General features: G+C 38.6%; 1 protein-coding gene across 1 annotated transcript; it reads left to right on the top strand.

Moving 5' to 3' along the window:
• Positions 1 to 15,115: 15,115 nt before the first annotated feature.
• On the top strand, positions 15,116 to 17,678 carry LOC112652453 (glutamate dehydrogenase 1, mitochondrial-like; the record flags this gene model as incomplete). Its single annotated transcript, XM_035702070.2, is given in 2 exon segments — positions 15,116 to 16,874; positions 17,314 to 17,678. A coding segment is annotated over 1 exon segment (1,497 nt), but the record flags the coding sequence as incomplete, so codon positions are not given.
• Between the last annotated feature and the right edge of the window lie 641 nt (positions 17,679 to 18,319).

Genomic DNA, 18,319 nt, shown 5'->3' with positions numbered 1-18,319 from the left:
GGAAGCCCAAATAAATAATCCACAACAAGGACTGAATAGGTATCATGATGAAACTAAATTCATATCTTTCAAAAGTAACTCTGAATGTGAATGGGCTTAATGACCCCATCAAAAAGCTCAGGGTTTCAGACTGGATAAAAAAGCAAGACCCATCTATTTGCTGTCTATAGGAGACTCATTTTAGACCTAGGACACCTACAACCTGAAAATGAAAGTTTGGAGAACAATTTACCATTGAAATGGTCCTCAAAAGAAAGGAGGGGTAGCAATCCTCATATCATATATATTAAAGTTGATCCCAAAGACTGTAGTAAGAGGTGAAGAGGAACACTATATCATACATAAAGGATCTATACAACTAGAGGACCTCACAATCATGAATATTTATGCCCCGAATGTGGGAGCTGCCAAGTATATCAATCAATTAATAACCAAAGTTAAGACATACTTAGATAATAATATACTTCTACTTGTGACTTCAATATGGCACTTTCTACAATTGATACATTTTCTAAAAAAAAAAAAAAAAACATCTCCAAAGAAACAAGACCATTAAATTATACACTGGACAATATGGATTTCACAGATATTTGCAGAAATTTACATCCAAATGCAACTGAACACATTCTTCTGAAGCGCATATGGAACTTTCTCCAGAATAGACCACATACTGGGTCACAAAACAGGTCTTAACTGATACCAAAGGATTGGAATTGTCTCCTGCATATTTTCAGAGAATAATGCTTTGAAATTAGAACTAAAACACAAGAAAATGTTTGGAAGGATTTCAAACACATGGAGGTTAAGGACCATCCTGCTAAAAGATGAAAGGGTCAACCAGGAAATTAGGGAAAAATTAAAAAGATTCATGGAAACTAATGAGAATGAATATACAACCATTGAAAATCTTTGGGATACAGCAAAAGCAGTCCTGAGATGGAAATAATTCACAATACAAGCATCCATCCAATAACTGGAAATATCTCAAATACAAAAGCTAACCTTGCACCTAAAGGAGCTGGAGAAGGAACAGCAAATGAAACCTTAACCCAGCAGAAAAAGACAATTAATAAGCATTCGAGAAGAACTCAAAGAAAAAGAGACCAGAAGAACTGTGGAACAGATCAAGAAAACCAGGAGTTGGTTCTTTGAAATAATTAATAAGGTAGATAAACCACTAGCCAGTCTTATTAAAAAGAAGACAGAAAAGTCTAAAATTAATAAAATCATGAATGAGAAAGGAGAGATCACCACCAAAACCAAGGAAATACAAACGATTTAGAAACTTATTATGAGCAGCTTTATGCCAATAAATTAGGCAATCTTGAAAAATGGACGCATTTCTGGAAAACCACAAACTACCAAAACTGGAAAAGGAAGAAATAGAAACCTGAACAGGCCAATAACCAGGGTGGAAACTGAAGAAGTCATCAAAAAAATCTCCCAAGACACAAAAGCCCAGGGCCAGATGGCTTCCCAGGGCAATTCCATCAAAAGTTTAAAGAAGAAACAATACCTCTTCTATTAAAGCTGTTCCAAAGGATAGAAAGGAATGGAATACTTCCAACTCTTTTATGAGGCCAACATCACCTTAATTCCAAAGCCAGGCAAAGACTCCACCAAAAAGGAGAGTTATAGACCAATATCCCTGATGAACACTGATGCAAAATCTACTTAATCTACTTAAATCTACTTAATAGTAGATTATTACCATGTCCCATGGCATTTATCCCCAGTGTGTACGGCTGATTCAACACTGGTAAAACAGTCCACCTGATAGATCACATCAACAAGAGAAAAAACAAGAACGATATGATCCTTTCAATAGATGCAGAGAAAGCACTTGACAAAATACAGCATCCATTCCTGATCAAAACTCTTCAGAGTGTAGGGATAGAGAGAACATTCCTCAACATCTTAAAAGCCATCTACGAAAAGCCCACAGCAAATATTCTCAATGGGGAAACACTGGGAGCCTTTCCCCTAAGATCAGGAACACCACTGGGATACCACTCTCACCACTGCTATTCAACATAGTATTAGAAGTCCTAGCCTCAGCAATCAGGCAACAAAAAGAAATAAAAGGCATTCAAATGGGCGAAGAAGAAGTCCCTCTTGCAGATGAGATGATACTGTACATAGAAAACCCAAAAGACTCCACCCCAAGATTGCTAGAACTGATACAGCAATTTTCAATGTGGCAGGATACAAAATCAACGCCTCACAATCAGTGGCATTTCTCTACATTAACAATGAGACCAAAGAAAGAGAAATTAAGGAGTCAATCGCATTTACAATTACACCCAAAAGCACAGGAAAACTAGGAATAAACCTAACCAAAGAGGTTCAGAGAGTTGGAACAAATCACCTTAAGATTTGTTTCGAACCAGTAAAGACCCTGAATAGCCAGGAGAATATAAAAAAAAAACAGAGCTGGAAGCATCACAATGCCAGATTTCAGGTTGTACAAAATCGGACATAGATCAATGGAACAAAATAGAGAATACCAAAGTGGACCCTCAACTTCGGTCAACTAATATTTAACAAAGCAGGGAGAACTATCCACTGGAAAAAAGAGTCTCTTCAATAAAAGGTGCATGGGAAAATTGGACATCCACATGCAGAAGAATGAAACCAGACCATTCTCTTTCATCATACAAAAAGATAAACTCAAAATGAATGAATGATCTAAATGTGAGACAAGATTACATCAAAATCCTAGAGGCCTGAAGGCAACACCCTTTTGGAACTTGACCAGAGTAACTTCTTGCAAGATACATCCATGAAGGCAAGAGAAACAAAAGCAAAAATGAACTATTGGGATTTCATCAAGATAAGAAGCTTTTGCACAGCAAAGGATACAGTCAACAAAACTCAAAGACAACCTACAGAATGGGAGAAGATATTTGCAATGATGTATAGGATAAAGGGCTAGTATCCAAGATCTATAAACAACTTATTAAACTCAACAGCAAAGAAACAAACAATCCAGTCATGAAGTGGGTGAAAGGCATGAACAGAAATCTCATGGAGGAAGACATAGACATGGCCAACAAGCACATGAGAAAATTCTCCGCATCCCTTGCCATCAGGGAAATACAAATCAAAACCACAATGAGATACCACCTCACACCAGTGAGAATGAGGAAAATTACCAAGGCAGGAAACCACAAATGTTGGAGAGGATGTGGAAAAGGGGAACCTTCTTGTACTGTTGGTGGGGATGTGAAATGGTGCAGCCACTCTGGAAAACTGTGTAGAGGTTCTTCAAAGAGTTAAAAATAGACCTGCCCTACGACCCAGCAATTGCACTGCTGGGGATTTACCCCAAAGATAGATGCAGTGAAACACCGGGACACCTGCCCCCGATGTTTATAGCAGCAATGTCCACAATAGCCAAATGTGGAAGGAGCCTCGGTGTCCATCGAAAGATGAATGGATAAAGAAGATGTGGTCTATGTATACAATGGAATATTACTCAGCCATTAGAAATGACAAATACCCACTATTTGCTTCGGTGTGGATGGACCTGGAGGGTATTATGCTGAGTGAAATAAGTGAATCAGAGAAGGACAAACATTATATGATCTCATGCATTTGGAGAATATAAAAATATGTGGATGGGAGTAAAGGGAAAGTTGAGAAAATGAGTGAAAATATCAGTGAGGGTGAAAAACATGAGAGACACCTTACTCTGGGAAATGAACAAGGGGTAGTGGAAAGGGAGTAGGTTTGGGGTGACTAGGTGATGGGCACTAAGGTAGCTCCTGGGGGGATGAGCAATGCATGTTATGCTAAATGTTGGCAAACCCAACTCCAATAATAAAATAAAATAAAATAAAATAAAATAAAATAAAATAAAATAAAATAAGAAAAAAGAAAAAAATGTACTTTGTATCCTATTGGCTAGTATCTTGTTGAGAATTTTTGCTTCTGAGTTCATCAGGGATATTGGTCTGTAATATTCCTTTTTTGTTGTGGTGTTTGCATGGTTTTAGAATTAAGGTGATGCTCGCCTAGTAACACAAGTTTGTAAGTATTCCATCCCGTTGTATCTTTCAGAACAGGTTAGGTAGAATAGGTATTGTTTCTTCATTAAAAGTTTGGTAAAATTGCCCTGGGAAGGGATCCCTGGGTGGCGCAGCGGTTTGGCGCCTGCCTTTGGCCCAGGGCGCGATCCTGGAGACCCGGGATCGAATCCCACGTCAGGCTCCCGGTGCATGGAGCCTGCTTCTCCCTCTGCCTATGTCTCTGCTTCTCTCTCTCTCTCTGTGCGACTATCATAAATAAAATTTAAAAAAAAATTAAAAAAAAAAATTGCCCTGGGAAGCCATTTGGCCCTGGGCTTGTGTCTTTGGAGATTTTTGATGACTGGCACAATTTCCTCCTTTGTTATTGGCCTCTTGGGTGTTCTATTTCTTCCTTTTTCAGTTTTTAGTTTGTGGTTTTCCAGAAATGCATCCATTTTTTCTAGATTGCCTAATTTATTGGCGTATACCTGCTCATAATATGTTTTACAATCGTTTGTATTTCCTGGGTATTGGTTGTGATCTCTCCTTTTTCATTTATGATTTTATTAATTAGAGTCTTTTCTCTTTTGTTTTTAATAAGGCTGGCTAATAGTTTATCTATCTTATTAATTCTTTCAAAGAACCAACTCCTGGTTTTGTTTAACTGTTCTACAGGTTTTCTGGTCTCTATTTCATTTAGTTCTTCTCAAATGTTTAACTCTCTTGCTGGGTATAGGTTTTTACTAAGTGTCATCTTCACTGTGTGTAGGTTTTATTTGCTTTTCTTTCTCCAGTTCCTTTACATTCAAGGTTAGCATTTGTATTTGAGTTTTTCCAATTTTTTGAGGGATTCTTGAATTGTGATGTATTTCCCTCTTAGGACTGATTTTGCTGTATCACAAAGATTTTCAAAGGTTGTATCTTCATTCTCATTAGTTTCATGAATCTTTTTAAGTCTTCTCTAGTTTCCTGGTTGACCCACTCATCTTTTAGCTGGTTGCTCTTTAACCTCCACATGTTTGAATTCCTTCCAAATTTCTTCTTTGTTTGAGTTCTAGTTTCAAAGTATTGTGGTCTGAAAATATGTAGGGACAATCCCAATCTTTTGGTATCAGTTAAGGCCTGATTTGTGACCCAGTATGTGGTCTATTCTGGAGAAATTTCCATGTGCACTTGAGAAGAATGTGTATCCAGTTGCGTTTGGATGCAATGTTCTGTAAATATCTGTGAAATCCATGTGGTCCAGTGTATCATTTAATGTTCTTGTGTCTTTGGAGATGTTGTGCTTAGAAAATAGTCATTTACAGAAAGTGCCGTGTTAAAGTCTCCCAGTATTGGTGTATTATTATCTAAGTGTGGCTTAACTTTGGTTATTAGTTGATTGATATACTTGTCAGTTCCCACATTAGGAGCATAAATATTCATGATTTTGAGGTCCTCTAGTTGGATAGATCTTTTAAGTATGATATAGTGTCCCCCTTCACCTCTTACTACAGTCTTTGGACCAACTTTAATTTATATGATATGAGGATTGCTACCCCTGCTTTTTCTTGAGTTCCATTTGAATGGTAAATGGTTCTCCAAACTTTAATTTTCAGGCTGGAGGTGTCCTAGCTCTAAAATGAGTCTGTTATAGACAGCAAATAGATGAGTCTTGCTTTTTTATCCAGTCTGAAACCCTGCATCTTTTGATGGGATTATTAAGCCCATTCATGTTCAGAGTTACTATTGAAAGATATGAATCTAGTGTCATCATAATACCTATTCAGTCTCTGTTTTGTGGAGTATTTCTTTGGGCCTCCTCTTTATTTTACAGGGTCCCCATTAATATTTCTTGCAGATCTGTTTTGGTGGTCACATATTCTTTTGTTTTGTCTATCTTGGAAGCTCTTATCACTCCTTCTATTCTGAATGAGAGCCTTGCAGGATCGAGTATTCTTGGCTGCATGTTCTTTTCATTTAGGACCCTGAATATATCCTCCCAGCCCTTTCTGGATTGTCAGGTATCTGTGGAAAGGTCTGCTGTTAATCTAATATTTATCCCCCTATAGGTTAGAAATCTCTTGCCTCTTGTTTATTTAAGGATTTTCTCTTTATCTTTGGAATTTGAAAGTTCCACTATTAAATATTGAGGTGCTGAACATTTTTTATTGATTTTAGAGGGGGACCTCTCTTTCCCCTGCATCTGAATGCCTTTTTCCTCCCCAAATTAGGGAAGTTCTAACCTATGATTTGTTCAAATACGCCTTCTGGCCTTCTTTCCCTCTCGGCACTCTCTGGAACCCCAATTTAACGTAGTTTTTTCCTTCTGAGGCTGTCATTTTTCCCTTCACCTTTCCTCATGGTCTTTTAATTGTTTTTCTCTTTTTTCCTCAGTTTCCTTCCTTGCCATCAACTTGTCTTCTATGTCACTCACACTTTCTTCTACTTCATTAACCCTCATCATTACGACCTCCAGTTTGGACTGCATCTCATTTAATTGATTTTTAATTTCAGCCTGATTAGATCTAAATTCTGCAGTCATGAAATCTCTTGAATCCTTTATGCTTTTTTCCAGAGCCACCAGTAGCTTTATATTGTGCTTATGAATTGGCTTTATGACATCAAATTTTAATCCAAATTCTGTAACTCTGTGGAAGCGTACTGTTTCTGATTTTTTTGTGTGTGTGATGACTTCTTCTTTCCAAACATTTTGTTCCGTGAAGAGTTGCTAAAAACTAGTTGTATTGGAAAAGTAAGAAAGAAAAGAAAAAACCAAGAACAAGGAAAAATACAAAGAAGGTGGGGGTATCCTCTGGTTCTTTATACTGTAAATCCCTCGACTTCTCCCAGAGCTTTCCAGCGCTGCTAGGTCAAGAACTTGCTCTTCCCCTGTCCTTCCAGCTAGTCTTCTGGGGGAGGAGCCTACTGTGCTGATTTTCAAGTGTGTGCTCCTGGGGTGCTGCCCTGCCCCTGCCAGGTGCTCAGGTCAGTGCAAGCTGTTTATCTTGTGAGTCTCCTGGTCCACGGTGGCCCAGCTCCTTCCCAGGCACTGGGTGACCCTAGGAGGGACAACAACACTGGCGGTGGCCAGCTCTCCAGCTCTGTAGCCAGGTCCAGCAGTAACTACCGCAGTCTCCCAGTCCACAGTGGCCTGTATGCTCTGAGGGCGGTGGGTGCTGATCTACACAGCTTGGGGGCACCTGGCAGCAGGAGAATCCTCGCTGATCTGTGCCCTCCCCACCTCAGCCTGTCCACGGAGGAATGCAGAATCTGGGCTGTGTCAGCTTGGCGCCCTGGTATCCGGGGTCTGTGCTGCTGGAATTGCTGTGTCTATAGGAGGCTATAGACACAGCAATCAGACAAGAAAAAGGAAAAAAAATCCAAACTTGAAATAAATAAATAAATAAAATAATAGATAGATGATAGATAGATAGATGATAGTATTTCCATGTGAGATGATAGTATATAAACCTTAAAGACTACACCAAAAAACTATTAGAAATAATAAATAAGCTTAGTAAAACTGTAAAAAGACAGACATGCAGAAATCTGTTGGATTTTTATATTCTAATAACAAAACACCAGAAAGAGAAAACAATTAAATCCCATTTAAAATTGCATCAAAAAATATAAACTACTTAGGAGTAAATTTAACCAAGGAGGTGAAAGACCTGTATTATGAAAATTATAGGACATAAATGAAAGAAATTAAAGGTGACACAAATAAATGGAAACCATGTTTATGGATCACAAGAGTTAATATGTTTTAAATGCTCTATTACCCAAAGTAATGTACAGTTTTGATGCAATTTCTATCAAAATCCCTGTAGTATTTTTCATGGAACTAGAACAAATAATCACAAATTTTTTATGGAATTATTAGGACCCCTAATAACCAAAACAATCTTGAGAAAGAACAAAGATGAAAGTATTGTGATCACAGATTTTAAACTATCTTACAAATCTATACTAAGCAAAACAGCATATTGCCACAAAAAAAGGATACATCGATCAATAGAACAGAACTGAAGCCCATGAACAAAACTATACTTTTTTTTTAAATTTTCATTTATTTATGATAGTCACAGAGAGAGAGAGAGAGGCAGAGACACAGGCAGAGGGAGAAGCAGGCTCCATGCACCGGGAGCCCGATGTGGGATTCGATCCCGGGTGTCCAGGATCACGCCCTGGGCCAAAGGCAGGCGCCAAACCGCTGCGCCACCCAGGGATCCCCAAAACTATACTTATATAATTAATTCATCTATCACAAAAGAAGCAAGAATATAAAATGGAAAAATAATAGTCTCTTCAATAAATTGTGTTGGAAAAACTGGACAGCTACCTGTGAAAAATGAAACTGAGCCACTTTCTTATGCTTTACACAAATATAAAATCAAAATTGGTTAATATCTAAATATAAGATCTGAAACTGAAAACTCCTGAATGAAAACAAGCAGTAATTTATTGGAAATTGACTTTATTAATATGTTATGGGTCTATCTCCTCAGGTGAAAGAAACAAAAGGAAAAATAAATATTTGGGACTACATTAAACTAAAAAGATTATTCACAGTGAAATAAATTGTCAACAAAACAAAAAAGCAACCTATTTAATGGGTGAAGATATTGGCAAATGATATAACCAATAAAAGGTTACTATCCAAAATGCATGAAGAACTCCTACAGCTCAACAGCAAAACCTAAGAACTAAGTAATCCAATTAAAAATGGGCAGAAATCTTGAATAAGCATCTTTTCCCCCAAAGAAAACAAACAGATGGCCAACAGACACATGAAAAGATGCTCAACATCACTAACCATCAAGTAAATGCAAATCAAAATCACAGTGAGATATCACTTTTTACTTGTTAGAATGACTATTATCTAAAAGACAAGACAGCAATAGCTATGAAGGAGGTGGAAACAAGAGAACCCTTGCACACTGTTGATTTAAAAGTAATTGACCACCATTATTAAACACACTATGGGAGTTCATCAAAAATTAAAAATAGAACCTCCATATGATAGAGAAATTTCACTTCTGGATATATATTTGAAGGAATTAAGATCATTATCTCAAAGAGATATTGCAGCATTCTTTGCAATAACCAAGACATAGGAACAACCTAAGTGTCCATAAATGGATAATGAATAAAGATGACGTGATATAGAGAAAGAAAGAGAAAGAGAGAGATAATCAAAAGAGAGAGAAATAAATAAAAACAATATGATATGGCCACAAAATGGACACATAGATCAATAGGACAGAATTGAAAGCCCAGAAATAACACCATACTTATGTGATTAATTCACCTATAATAAAAGAGGCAAGAATATAAAACAGTAAAAAGATATAAAATGGGAAACTATGTGCATGGATATGTGTGTAATACACACAATGGGCTATTACTTAGCCATAGAAAAGATGGAAATCCTGTCACTTAGGACAACATAGGTCATCTTCTAGGGCATTATGCTAAGTCAAATAAGTCAGATAGAGAAAGACAAATACTATATGATCTTACTATATGTGGAATCTAAAACAAAGAAACAAATTAACAAAACCTAGTCATAGATAGAACAGATTGATGGTTACCAGAGATGAAGGATAAGGGATAGGCAAAATGAATGAAGCAGGGTCAAATATACAAATTGCCAGTTATAAATTCAATGTCATGAGACTATAATCTGCAACATAGTGACAATTGTTAAAAATACTGTATTGTATATCTGTTTTTTAAACTGATAACTTTTTTTCTTTTTTTCAGATTTATTTATTTATTTATTCATGATAGAGAGAGAGAGGCAGAGACAGAAGCAGGCTCTGTGCCATGAGCCCGACTCGGATCTCATCCAGGGACTCCAGGATCGCGCCCTGGGCCAAAGGCAGGAGCTAAACCACTGAGCCACCCAGGGATCCCTGTATTGTGTATTTGAAAATTGTTAAGAGAGCAGATCTTAAAAATTGTCCTCATAAGAAAAAAAAATCATTGTAACTATATGAGGTAATGATGTTATGTAAATTTAATGCAAAATCATTTACAACATATACATATATCAAATTGTTTTGTATAGATAAAACTTATACAATGTTATGTTTCAATTATATCTCAATCACCTGGAAAATAAGTAAGTAACTAAGTAAAAGTAAGTAACCCAGATATAAATACTTCTGTAAATTTTTAAAGTTTGATATGATAGATATTTCTGAATTTTGTACATCTTTCAAATAGACTAGTCTTTTAAGATGTGTAGGTAATTTATAGAAACTGATCACTTACTTATAAGCAAGCTTCAAAAATATTTATAAGACTGGTAACTTGCTGAGTAGATTGATTGCATTAATAACCTAGTACTTTAGCTCTTCCTCGATCTTTTGCTGTTCTTCTGAATAAAAAGGTGAACTCCAGTTCACTCACATGTTAACTTGGGCATTTAAATTTTGCCCTGCTTTGGTATGTTTCTATTTTCTCTCTTGTCCACTGATATCATCATAAGAACTTGTCAGAAGATGAAAAATATGTGGACTAGAGTTAGGCTAATCATCCAATCCACTCCAAATGAAGTTCGTTACAAATAAAATGATAACCAGCTACCCTCCAGAAATCTGAGAAATCTAGTCAAGACACACAAGCTAAATAAAAGCTTATTATTATAAGCCACTTAGTTTTGTAGAGATTTATTGTACAGCATTATTTTTCCATATATAACTCCTAAGAATTATAAGCATGCTCTAGGTCAAAATGAATGTCATAAGTACATGTTAAAAGTAGCTTTAAAATCACATACATTTGAGCACTGGGTTGTTATGCTATATGTCGGCAAATTGAACTCCAATAAAAAAATAAAAATAAAATAAAATAAAATCACATACATTTGGAAATTAAGAAATATACATTTAAAGAACTTATAAGTCAAGAGAAAATGATACTAAGAATTAAAAATCCTTAAGTGAGAGACAAAGAGGGACCCTATATCATACTTAAAGGGTCTATCCAAAAACAGTACCTCACGATCATGAATATTTAAGCCCCTAATGTGGGAGCTGCCAAGTATATCAATCAATTAACCAAAGTTAAGACATACTTAGGTAATAATACACTTATACTTGGTGACTTCAACAAGGCACTTTCTGCAAATGAAAGATCTTCTAAGCACCACATCTCCAAAGAAACAAGGGCTTTAAATGATACACTGGACCTGATGGATTTCACAGATATTTACAGAATATTATATCAAAACACAACTGAATACACATTCTTCTCAAGGGCACATGGAACTTTCTCCAGAATAGACCACATAGTGGTTCACAAATCAGGCCTTAACTGATACCAAAAGATGAGGACTGTCCCCTGCATATTTTCAGACCACAATGTTTTGAAGCTAGAACTCAATCACAAGAGGAAATTTGGAAGAAATTCAAACACTTGGAGGTTAAAGAACATCCTGTGAAAAGATGAAAGGGTCAATGAGGAAATTAGAGAAGAATTAAAAAGATTCATGGAAACTAATTAAAATGAAGATACAACCATTCAAAATCTTTGAGATACAGAAAAATCAGTCCTAAGAGGGAAATACATCGCAAAACAAGCATCCCTCAAAAAATTGGAGAAAAAAAATACACAAGCTAACCTCTCACCTCAAGGAACTGGAGAAACAACAGCAAATAAAACCTACACCAAACAGAAGTAGAGTTAACAGAGATTTGAGCAGAACTCAATGAAATAGAGACCAGAATAACTGTAGAACAAATCAAGAAAACCAGGAGTTGGTTCTTTGAAAGAATTAATAAGATAGATAAACCATTAGCCAGCCTTATTAAAAACTAAAGAGAAAAACTCAAATTAACAAAATCATGAATGAAAAAGGAGAGATCAGAACCAATACTCAGGAAATACAAACGATTTTAAAAACATTATGAGCAGCTATATGTCAATAAATTGGGCAATCTAGAAGAAATGGATGCATTTCTGGAAACCACAAATTGCCAACACTGGAACAGGAAGAAATAGAAAACCTGAACAGGTCAATAACCAGGGAGGAAATTTACTAGTCATCAAAAACCTTCAAAAACACAAAAGCCCAGGGCCAGATGGCTTCCCAGGGCAATTCGATCAAACATTTAACGAAGAAACAATACCTATTGTACTAAAGCTGTTCCTAAAGATAGAAAGGGATGGAATACTTCCAAACTCATTTTATGAGGCCAGCAACACCTTAATTCCAAAACCAGACAAAGAACCCACCAAAAAGGAGAATTAAAGAACAATATCCTTGATGAACACAGATGCAAAAATTCTCAACAGGATACTAGCCAATAGGATCCAATAGTACATTAAGAAAATTATTCACTATGACCAACTGGGATTTATCCCCGGGATGCAAGGCTGGTTCAACACTCATAAAGCAATCAACATGATAGATCATATCAACAAGAGAAAAAACAAGAACCATATGATCCTCTCAATAGATGCAGAGAAAGCATTTGACAAAATACAGGATCCATTCCTGTTCACAACTCTTCAGAGTGTAAGGTTAGAAGGAACATTCCTCAACATCTTAAAAGCCATCTACAAAAAAGCCCACAGCAAATATCATTCTCAGTGGGGAAACACTGGGAACCTTTCCCCTAAGATCAGGAACAAGACAGGGATGTACACTCTGAACACTGCTATTCAACACAATACTAGAAGCCCTAGCCTCAGCAATCAGGCAACAAAAAGAAATAAAAGGCATTCAAAATGGCAAAAAGAAGGCAAAGTCTCCATCTTCACAGATGACATGATACTGTACATAGAAAACCCAAAAGACTCCACCCCAAGATTGCTAGAACTCATACAGCAATTTGGTAGTGTGACAACATACAAAATCAATGCCCAGAAATCAGTGGCTTTTCTATACAGTTACAATGAGACTGAAGAAAAAGAAATTAAGGAATGGAATCAATCCCACTTACAATTGCACCCAAAAACATAAGATACCTAGGAATAAACCTAAGCAAAGAGGTAAAGGATCTATACCCTAAAAACTATAAGCACTTCTGAAAGAAATTGAGGAAGACACAAAGAGATGGAAAAAATATTCCATGCTCATGGATTGGAAGAATTAATATTGGGAAAATGTGTATGCTACCCAGGGCAATTTTCATGTTCAATACAATCTCTATCAAAACACCATGGACTTTCTTCAGAGAGTTGGAACACATCATCTTAAGATTTTTGTGGAATCAGAAAAGACCCAAATAGCCAGGGGAACACTGAAAAAGAAAACCAGAGCTGGGGGCTTCACAATGCTGGATTTCAATTTGTACTATGAAACTCTGATCATTGAAACAGTGTGGTATTGGCACAAAAGCAGACACATAGATCAATGGAACAGAATGGAGAACCCAGAAATGAGCCCTCACCTCTTTAATCAACCAATATTCAACAAAGCAGGAAAGAGTATCCACTGGTTAAAGGACAGTCTCTCCAATAATTGGTGCTGGGAAAATTGGATGGCTACGTGCAGAAGAATGAAACTGGACCATTCTCTTACACCATACACAAAGATAAACTCAAAATGAATGAAAGATCAAAATGTGAGAAAAGAATCCATCAAAATACTAGAGGAGAACATAGGCAACACCCTTTTTGAACTTGGCCACAGTAACTTCGTGCAAGATACATCTATGAAGGCAAGGGAAACACAGCAAAAATGAATTATTGGGACTTCATCAAGATAAAAAGCTTCTGAATAGCAAAAGAAACAGTCAACAAAACTCAAAGACAACCTACAGAATGGGAGAAGATATTTTCCAATGACACATCAGATAAAGGGCTAGAATCCAAGAACTATAAAGAACTTACTAAACTCAACAGCAAAGAAACAAATAATCCAATCATGAAATGGGCAAAAGCATGAACACAAATTTCACAGAGGAAGATATACACATGGCCAACAAGCACATGCAAAAATGCTCCTTATCACTTGCCATCAGGAAAATAAAAATCAATACCACAATGAGATGCCACCTCACATCAGTGAGAATGGTGAACATTAACAAGACAGGAAACAACAAATGTTGGAGATGATGTGGAGAAAGGGGAACCCTCTTGCACTGTCGGTGGGAATATGAACTGGTACTGTCACTCTGGAAAACTGTGTAAAGATTCCTCAAAGAGTTAAAAATGGAACTACCCTATGACCTAGCAATTTTACTACTGGGGATTTACCCCAAAGATACAGATACAGTGAAACCTGAGACACCTGCTCCACAATGTTTATAGCAGCAATGTCCACAATAGCCAAACTGTGGAAGGAGCCTCGCTGTCCATCGAAGGATAAATGGATAATGAAGATGTGGTCTATATATACAATGAAATATTGCTCAGCCATTAAAAATGTTGAATACTCACCATTTGCTTCAACATGGATAGAAGTGGATGGTATTATGCTGAGTGAAGTAAGTCAGTTGGATAAGGACAATCATTATATGGTTTCACTCATACAGGGAATATAAAAATAGTGAAAGGGATTAAAGGGAAAAGGAGAGAAAATGAGTGGAAAATATCTGAGAGGGTGATGGAATATGAAAGACTCCTGACTCTGGAAAATGAACAAGGTAGTGGAAGAGGAGTTGGGCGGGGGATGGGGTGACTGGTTGATGGGCACTGAGGTGGGTACTTGACAGAATGAATACTGGGTGTTATACTACATGTTGGCAAATCTAACTCCAGTTAGAAAAGTACAAAAAAAAAAAAAGAATTAGAAATACTTAGACATAAATTTTACAAAACATTGTTCAAATCTTGTGGTATATAGTTAAAGATGTTATTTTCAACTTAAATGTTTGTAGTATAAAAAGGAACACAGGTAACAATAAAATAGATGTCTAGTTTAAAGCTTAGAAAAATAACAAAAAGATACAAATTAGAAAGAAGAAAATATAAACAGTATGGCGTAAATTAATTATAGAAAAAGAGCCCTGCGCCCGCGGCCCCCGCCCGCCGCCGCCGCCGCCGCCCAGTCACCTCCACCCCCCGCCCACCTCCCCTTCCCCCACCCCTAGTTCGTTTCCCAGAGTTAGGAGTCTTTCATGTTCTGTCTCCCTTTCTGATATTTTCCACTTATTTTTTCTCCTTTCCCCAACTTCTTCAAGACGGTGGAGGGCTTCTTCGACCGCGGCGCCAGCATCGCGGAGGACAAGCTGGTGGAGGACCTGCGGACGCGCGAGACCGAGGAGCAGCGGCGGAACCGGGTGCGCGGCATCCTGCGCATCATCAAGCCCTGCAACCATGTGCTCAGCCTGTCATTCCCCATCCGCCGCGACGACGGCTCCTGGGAGGTCATCGAGGGCTACCGGGCCCAGCACAGCCAGCACCGCACGCCCTGCAAGGGAGGTATCCGTTACAGCACTGGTGTGAGTGTGGACGAAGTGAAAGCCCTGGCTTCTCTGATGACCTACAAGTGTGCAGTGGTTGATGTGCCATTTGGGGGTGCCAAGGCTGGTGTTAAGATCAATCCCCAAAACCACACTGATAATGAATTGGAAAAGATTACAAGGAGGTTTACTATGGAGCTGGCAAAGAAGGGCTTTATTGGTCCTGGCATTGATGTGCCTGCCCCAGACATGAGCACAGGTGAGCGGGAGATGTCCTGGATTGCTGACACCTACGCCAGCACCATAGGGCACTATGATATTACTGCCCATGCCTGTGTTACCGGTAAGCCCATCAGTCACGGTGGGATCCACGGGCGGATCTCTGCAACTGGCCGGGGAGTCTTCCATGGGATTGAAAATTTCATCAATGAAGCATCTTACATGAGTATTTTAGGAATGACACCAGGGTTTGGAGATAAAACGTTTGTTGTTCAGGGATTTGGTAACGTGGGCCTGCACTCTATGAGATACTTACATCCTTTTGGTGCTAAATGTGTTGGTGTTGGTGAATCTGATGGGAGCATATGGAATCCAGATGGTATTGACCCAAAGGAACTGGAAGACTTCAAATTGCAACATGGATCACTCCTGGGCTTCCCCAAGGCAAAGCCCTATGAAGGGAGCATCTTGGAAGCTGATTGTGACATCCTGATCCCCGCTGCCAGCGAGAAGCAGCTGACCAAGTCCAACGCACCCAGAGTCAAAGCCAAGATCATTGCTGAGGGTGCCAATGGACCAACAACCCCAGAGGCCGATAAGATCTTCCTGGAGAGGAACATCATGGTGATTCCAGACCTCTACTTGAATGCTGGAGGAGTGACCGTGTCTTACTTTGAGTGGCTGAAGAATCTGAATCACGTCAGCTATGGCCGTTTGACCTTCAAATATGAAAGGGATTCTAACTACCACTTGCTCATGTCTGTTCAAGAGAGCTTGGAAAGGAAATTTGGAAAGCATGGTGGAACTATTCCCGTTGTGCCCACAGCAGAATTCCAAGACAGGAGGACCTCGTGACAGGAGGCCTCCGAGAAGGACCTCGTGCACTCTGGCCTAGCTTACACCATGGAGCACTCCGCCCGGCAAATCATGCGCACGGCCATGAAGTACAACCTGGGCTTGGATCTGAGAACGGCCGCCTACGTCAACGCCATTGAGAAGGTCTTCAAGGTCTACAATGAAGCTGGGGTGACCTTCACATAGACACCTGGCTGACCTCTTCACCGCCCTCTTCCCCCCTTCGTCTGCAGACCCTTCACAAGTTTACATGTAGCCACAGAAATCTCTCGCGTGTGCTCTCTCGACTTACTAGATAAATGGACATCACGCTCAACACATCAGTCCAAATCCGCCCCTTTGAGAAAAAGAAATTAAGGTTAGGGGATCATGTACCGGCCAACGAATATGGAACTAGAAACGACCTGTGCCACAGAGCCATTTGGGTATTTTTGCCTTTAAATGGAAGGTCTCCAACGAAAGATGAATGGATAAAGAAGATGTGGTTTATGTATACAATGGAATATTACTCAGCTATTAGAAATGACAAATACCCACCATTTGCTTCAACGTGGATGGAACTGGAGGGTATTATGCTGAGTGAAGTAAGTCAGTCAGAGAAGGACAAACATTATATGTTCTCATTCATTTGGGGAATATAAATAATAGTGAAAGGGAAAATAAGGGAAGGGAGAAGAAATGTGTGGGAAATATCAGAAAGGGAGACAGAACGTAAAGACTGCTAACTCTGGGAAACGAACTAGGGGTGGTGGAAGGGGAGGAGGGCGGGGGGTGGGAGTGAATGGGTGACGGGCACTGGGTGTTATTCTGTATGTTAGTAAATTGAACACCAATAAAAAAATAAATAAATAAATAAATAAATAAATAAATAAATAAATAAATGGAAGGTCTCTTCCCTCCAGCTGTGCTGCCTTGCTCCTCGGCTGCTCTGGGAAGGTGGGACCCCCAGGGCAGATCCTGGGGCCGGGAATGCACCTGTTGCCCAGCAGCCGCCAGTGGCTCACTGCCTCGGCTCTGGACGAGTCTGAGACCCGCGGTAGCTCTGACGCCTCTGAGCAGCAGGTGTGGGGCATTTTCAGAGGGTGGCATGGTCCTCAAGTGACTTACTGGTATTTTACATCAGCAAAATAACTCAGTTTTACAGATTGCAACAAAGATAAAAGCTGTTTCTCTTTATGCATTTTATTCTCTTAGAATAAAGTAAGTACATGCTGCTGTAATAAAATTGCCTTTAATCACTTACCAAGCCTAACCTTGACTCCAGCAGTGAATGCCTATAAACATAATAAATGAAAAGAAGCTAGTATTTTTATAATATAAAACAGTATCATTTATAGCTTATCAGTCATGTATTGTTGTCCAGCAAAAAAATAAGTCCAATGGAGAATTAAGTTATCTTCACACCTGCCAATGGTGGAGGCTATTTTTGTTAAGACTGTCAGAATTTACTAACCGCAGTTACGACATAGAGTCCAAAGAGTGCAGTAACCTCCTTATCATGGTAATTAATTGTTCTCTTCTGAAGATCTGTGTTGTCTAATTGAACAATAATTCAAGTAGAGCGTCCCAGAAAAAACCACTTGGACTCCCGCTCTGGAGTCTAGCTGGCGGCTCCGAGCCCTGCCAGGGGCCCCGACTCCGCCTGGCTCGGCGTCCCCAGAGAGGCCTGAATTCTGCTCGCAGCTTCATTACCACTGGGCTGGAAACATCCTTGGGTTGAGTGTTTTGTTTGGGAGTTATTTCACGAGGGCCTTTTAAACAGTAGTGTCCCAATGAAGTACTAGATATTATTTATGTAAGAATGAGCTTTTTTTTTTTTTTAAACAATATCCTTTCAAAATTTCTAACTACTTTGTAACTGCATGACTTAACCTGGTGATAAAAGCAGTTATT

This window comes from Canis lupus, chromosome 19 (assembly GCF_003254725.2).
Source record: "Canis lupus dingo isolate Sandy chromosome 19, ASM325472v2, whole genome shotgun sequence".
NCBI lineage: Eukaryota > Metazoa > Chordata > Mammalia > Carnivora > Canidae > Canis > Canis lupus.
Note: the sequence above shows the minus strand (reverse complement) of the source record. Positions and strands in the feature narration are given on the sequence as shown.